The following is a 6,000-nucleotide window of genomic DNA, read 5'->3' on the forward strand; positions in this document are numbered from 1 at the left end:
TCAAAACCAAATGTACAGTCTGACTGGCGAGCACATCTAGAATACTGGAAATAATACCCTGTGTGAAGTACAGATGGTTCACCAGCAGCATGTATGTTTAATAGATTTTCTCTAAGACTGATTTTACTGTCTTATTTGCAACAAAGAGACCGAATATAGACCTAATATTTTGTGCTTATCAGCATCACATGGGTCAACTACCATCTTAGTAAGATAAGTATAATGTTACAGATGACTGCATATACCCAAGAGCCAAATGTTAATTAGCTAAGCGTTCTGACAAAAACAGCAGCAGTCATATGTTCAGTAGATCTGAGGATTTTAACCAACATTTGTCAATTTTGCATAAATGCTGCCATCTACTGTAAACTGAAAGAAAATAACCTATATTGAAATGTTTTGTAACCTTCTAAATCAATTTAAATACATATAGCTGCCAAACATTAGGAATGTATCTTGAGAAAACAGTCCATTCATGACCCAATCTCTCAATTCAACTCCTGGTACATGATGAAAAGAGATTTAAAAGCAAAGTGAGTGATCTGGAGTTGTATACCATCAATTCCATTCTGGGGTTGCAGGGGGTGGACTGAGGGATTGGAGGCTGACTGTGGGGCTTTACTCTGACCTGCAAGGGAGATGAGGAAGTAAAAGGTCAAAACTCAAGTAAACTGCACATTCAACATGGTAGGCTATATCCATGTCTGGATTCAAACATTTGTTCAACTTCTGTCCCCCTAAGCCGTGTGATATTGTGATGGTTAGAAATGCAGTATGGGCTGAAGACTCGCCTTCCACGTAAGGCTGGGGCTCTCCGATCTTTCCAGCGACCTTATCAGCAGACGTCACCACCTCCATGTCCAGTATGATCACCACACGCCTGAAAAGAAAAACAGATTAACAACTGCTTCATAAATAACATTCCAAAGACTAAACACATGGCTGATATATATATATATATACACTGCTCAAAAAAATAAAGGGAACACTTAAACAACACAATGTAACTCCAAGTCAATCACACTTCTGTGAAATCAAACTGTCCACTTAGGAAGCAACACTGATTGACAATAAATTTCACATGCTGTTGTGCAAATGGAATAGACAGAAGGTGGAAATTATAGGCAATTAGCAAGACACCCCCAAAAAAGGAGTGATTCTGCAGGTGGTGACCACAGACCACTTCTCAGTTCCTATGCTTCCTGGCTGACGTTTTGGTCACTTTTGAATGCTGGCGGTGCTCTCACTCTAGTGGTAGCATGAAACGGAGTGTACAACCCACACAAGTGGCTCAGGTAGTGCAGCTCATCCAGGATGGCACATCAATGCGAGCTGTGGCAAGAAGGTTTGCTGTGTCTGTCAGCGTAGTGTCCAGAGCATGGAGGCGCTACCAGGAGACAGGCCAGTACATCAGGAGACGTGGAGGAGGCCGTAGGAGGGCAACAACCCAGCAGCAGGACCGCTACCTCCGCCTTTGTGCAAGGAGTAGCACTGCCAGAGCCCTGCAAAATGACCTCCAGCAGGCCACAAATGTGCATGTGTCTGCTCAAACGGTCAGAAACAGACTCCATGAGGGTGGTATGAGGGCCCGACGTCCACAGGTGGGGGTTGTGCTTACAGCCCAACACCGTGCAGGACGTTTGGCATTTGCCAGAGAACACCAAGATTGGCAAATTTGCCACTGGCGCCCTGTGCTCTTCACAGATGAAAGCAGGTTCACACTGAGCACATGTGATAGAGTCTGGAGACGCCGTGGATAACGTTCTGCTGCCTGCAACATCCTCCAGCATGACCGGTTTGGCGATGGGTCAGTCATGGTGTGGGGTGGCATTTCTTTGTGGGGCCGCACAGCCCTCCATGTGCTCGCCAGAGGTAGCCTGACTGCCATTATGTACCGAGATGAGACCCTCAGACCCCTTGTGAGACCATATGCTGACACATGCACATTTGTGGCATGCTGGAGGTCATTTTGCAGGGCTCTGGCAGTGCACCTCCTTGCACAAAGGCGGAGGTAGCGGTCCTGCTGCTGGGTTGTTGCCCTCCTACGGCCTCCTCCACGTCTCCTGATGTACTGGCCTGTCTCCTGGTAGCGCCTCCATGCTCTGGACACTACGCTGACAGACACAGCAAACCTTTTTGCCACAGCTCGCATTGATGTGCCATCCTGGATGAACTGCACTACCTGAGCCACTTGTGTGGGTTGTAGACTCCGTCTCATGCTACCACTAGAGTGAGAGCACCGCCAGCATTCAAAAGTGACCAAAACATCAGCCAGGAAGCATAGGAACTGAGAAGTGGTCTGTGGTCACCACCTGCAGAATCACTCCTTTTTTGGGGGTGTCTTGCTAATTGCCTATAATTTCCACCGTTTGTCTATTCCATTTGCACAACAGCATGTGAAATTTATTGTCAATCAGTGTTGCTTCCTAAGTGGACAGTTTGATTTCACAGAAGTGTGATTGACTTGGAGTTACATTGTGTTTAAGTGTTCCCTTTATTTTTTGAGCAGTGTATATATATATATATATATATATATATATATATATATATATATATATATATATGTGTGTGTATGTGCATATCCATTGTGTGTGTCCCCATACTAACAGCTCTAAAAGTTTGACTCATCTCAGCCAATTTATCAAAAGGAGAAAAATGATGCAGCATCAAGGAGGGCCTACAGGAACAGCTAGCCTACATTAAAGTTATTTGAATAACAAACCATGTTTCCAATAGAAATGGAAAGTAAAGGGTTAGTCCTTCTGTAGGCAGGAAAACGTGAAAAGATCAAAAGATAGAAGCAACATACCGTCCATCCTTTAAGACATTGGTCACGTTCCTCTTCAGCTGACAGATACAGTTTGGGGCCAGTCGGTTGTCCTCGGCCATTGGGTTGAGCTGGGTGGAGAGCATGAACGCTACAGGAGGGATAGAGATGTTAGAGACAATACAGACCAATACAAACATCGGCAGTGCAGTAGAGGGTGGCCACCCACTGCACACGCCCATTGCGTGTGTTAGTCTGTCTTTGTCTATGAGAGCTGATGATATGCATCGACCAACTAAACACCCACCACTAACAGATACAAAAAACATGGGATCCTTGGTAGTAAACATGGAACAGAGCCAATTGCAGCTCAGTCTAGTCTGGGATGAAGATAGATTTAGATCCCAAAAATATGTTCCTTAATAGGTCTTATTTTTTCATGACTATGTTATCACAATACTTCCTAAACTATGCCAAATTAAAAGGAAGAAATTGATTCATGTTTTTTTTCTTTGATGACTTCCAGCTCTCTAGTCCTTTTACTGAATGCTGACTACCTCCTGCTGGTTTGCCCCAGGCAATCCAGCAGCATAAATCACATCCACAGCACAAAACACTCCAAAGTGCCCCTCTTTCTTAGGTCAGCGATTTACCTTGATATTTTCAGGGTGAGACTGTGGAAAAAGACTAAAACCACTTTTGATTTACCCTGTTGTCTTTGAAGTCTAGCTCCTGGTGTAATTCAGATTATGACAGGATTGCACTATGGATTTACAACAATGGGGTGCAGTTTCTCAACAGCTTCATTTGGCAGGTCTCTAACATCTCCATTAAGAATATCCTTGACTTTAATTTAAACTGATACCTTGACATTTTCTATATATCCAATACAATTTGAACCATCCATTAATTTAAAATACTGGCATATAATATCCAAACAGAAAACATTAGTTTTCTTTGCATGCCTTTACCACAAAGCAATGCTATGTATGTTTAGCTCGCTTCATATTCTTCGCCAAACCCACTGGCTCCAGGTCATCTATAAGTCTTTGCTAGGTAAAGCCCTGTCTTATCTCAGCTCACTGGTCACCATAGCAGCACGCGCTCCGCTCCAGCAGGTATATTTCACTGGTCACCCCCAAAGCCAATTCCTCCTTTGGCCACCTATCCTTCCAGTTCTCTGCTGTCAATGTCTGGAAAGAATTGCAAAAATCACTGGAGACTCATAACTCCCTCACTAACTTTAAGCACCAGCTGTCAGAGCAGCTCACAGATCACTGCACCTGTACATAGCCATCTGTAAATAGCCCATCCAACAACCTCCTCGCCAAACTGTTATTTATTTTTGCTCCTTTGCATCCCAGTATCTCTACTTTCACATTCATCTTCTGCACATCTATCACTCCAGTGTTTAATTGCTAAGTTGTAATTATTTTGCCACTATGGCCTATTTACATTTACATTTAAGTCATTTAGCAGACGCTCTTATCCAGAGCGACTTACAAGTACATACATTCATACTTTTTTCATACTGGCCCCCCGTGGGAATCGAACCCACAACCCTGGCGTTGCAAGCGCCATGCTCTACCAACTGAGCCACACGGGACTATTTATTACCTTACCTCATTTGCACACACTGTAAATATACTTTTTCTATTGTGTTATTGACTGTATGTTTGTTTATTCCATGTGTAACTCTGTGTTGTTGTTTGTGTCGCACTGCTTTGCTTTATCTTGGCCAGGTCGCAGTTGTAAATGAGAACTTGTTCTCAACTAGCCTACCTGGTTAAATAAGGTGAAATAAAAAAATCATAATAATAAAAATGTGCCACCTGTAATGGCCACCTGCCTCCTGCCCTACAACCATTTCTGTGTGTACTTTAAACAGGTGGTGGAGTGGATTTGGAATAGTTCTACTCACAGGACATTGAGTGCTGTCCATCACTCATCATCAGACGAAAGCGGGTTGGTCCACTGCCTCCATCAATTTTACGGATGTTCTGAAATAATATGAATACAGGAGTGCGGTCGAAATGATCTTGGTCAATGTCGACAAATCTAGCAGTGGTCGAAATCTGTATTACCATCTTGGGGAATATCCTTGTCTTAAATTGTTTATGTCCATACTGTCCAAGTTAGCTAATTGTTGACAATGCCAGTAGTCATTCTTCAACAGTTGGCCCTATTAACTTGGCCAACTAACAAGTTGAGTTAGCTAAAGTTAGTGAGCTAACGTTAGCTAGCTACTTCCACATCCATTCATACTCACCACTAATTGAAGTATGGGGTTTTGTAAATCATTAGAGCCTTTGGTTAGGGCCTGTTGAAAGAGTAGAACACAGCTTAAGACAGATGAAAAATATACATAGATGGCTAGCTAACGTAAGCTAGCATTGTGGCTAGCACAACAAAGCAGCAAGTCAGCACACAGTGCAGACAGTCCCCGTCTGAAAACCATCTTCCTCGATGCTGGGAACACTTTGTTTGCATGCTTTCTGGTATGCCATAAAATGCCACCACCTACCTCTATCGCTCCATTTGTCAGCATGTTGAAGCTGAGTTTATAGCTATGTAGGGTGAAAATGTATGTTTTAACTCAGAGAGGACAATCTCACTTCTACAGTGGCAGTGTTGCGTCTGTGGCGCCAAATGTATCCCTGAACGCGCGAACTGTTCATGACGTCATCGCGTCATCTACTGCTAAGTCTTCCGGTTTCTCTTACAGATTTAGGATCAGTTTACACTCGCCAAGACCACCTTTAGCAAAAGGGGGTAAAATAAAAAACTGACCTTAGAACAGCGTGACGAGCCAACGGGCCTCTATGAAACTTTGGTTAAACGTGTAAAAAAGTGTTTATATAGTTAGCCATTGCAATGTCTAAAATTGCTTTATAAGAAGACACAAAATAACAGTTGTATATGAATAGCTGCTCCTTTTATTAGATGTCCTGCAAATCCTGCAACATTTATGAAAACCATCTTTGTTGAAGGAAAACAAGGCGCTACATGGTCAATCTGGAGTCTGCATTGGCCATGCAGCATTTAGGTGATATGGCTTCTGAAGAAGTCAGGGCATTCAAATGTATTGTGCTTCGCTGAGCAGAGCTGTTGTGAAAGAAGTTGTCAAGGAAGTGAGTTTGTGTTTATACAGGACCTCACGCCCACACTTACCTTCAACCTTCAATCATGTCAATGCAGAGCTATATAGAGCCCTCTGCATTGTTACAAAATTT

At 43.1% G+C, this 6,000-nt stretch overlaps 1 protein-coding gene across 1 annotated transcript in view; it reads right to left on the reverse strand.

The window, feature by feature from the left end:
- The window catches only part of LOC129822190 (replication protein A 70 kDa DNA-binding subunit-like), a 42,873-nt gene extending 37,438 nt beyond the window's left edge, over positions 1 to 5,435 (reverse strand). The window contains exons 1-6 of the mRNA XM_055880257.1: positions 5,292 to 5,435; positions 5,037 to 5,087; positions 4,689 to 4,767; positions 2,810 to 2,918; positions 792 to 880; positions 557 to 628 (exon numbers count right to left, since the gene is read on the reverse strand). Of these exons, the coding sequence (XP_055736232.1) occupies positions 557 to 628; positions 792 to 880; positions 2,810 to 2,918; positions 4,689 to 4,767; positions 5,037 to 5,087; positions 5,292 to 5,315 (424 nt within the window). The 5' untranslated portion in view covers positions 5,316 to 5,435. The remainder of the gene's footprint in view (positions 1 to 556; positions 629 to 791; positions 881 to 2,809; positions 2,919 to 4,688; positions 4,768 to 5,036; positions 5,088 to 5,291) is intronic.
- Between the last annotated feature and the right edge of the window lie 565 nt (positions 5,436 to 6,000).

Source organism: Salvelinus fontinalis, chromosome 24, assembly GCF_029448725.1.
Source record: "Salvelinus fontinalis isolate EN_2023a chromosome 24, ASM2944872v1, whole genome shotgun sequence".
NCBI lineage: Eukaryota > Metazoa > Chordata > Actinopteri > Salmoniformes > Salmonidae > Salvelinus > Salvelinus fontinalis.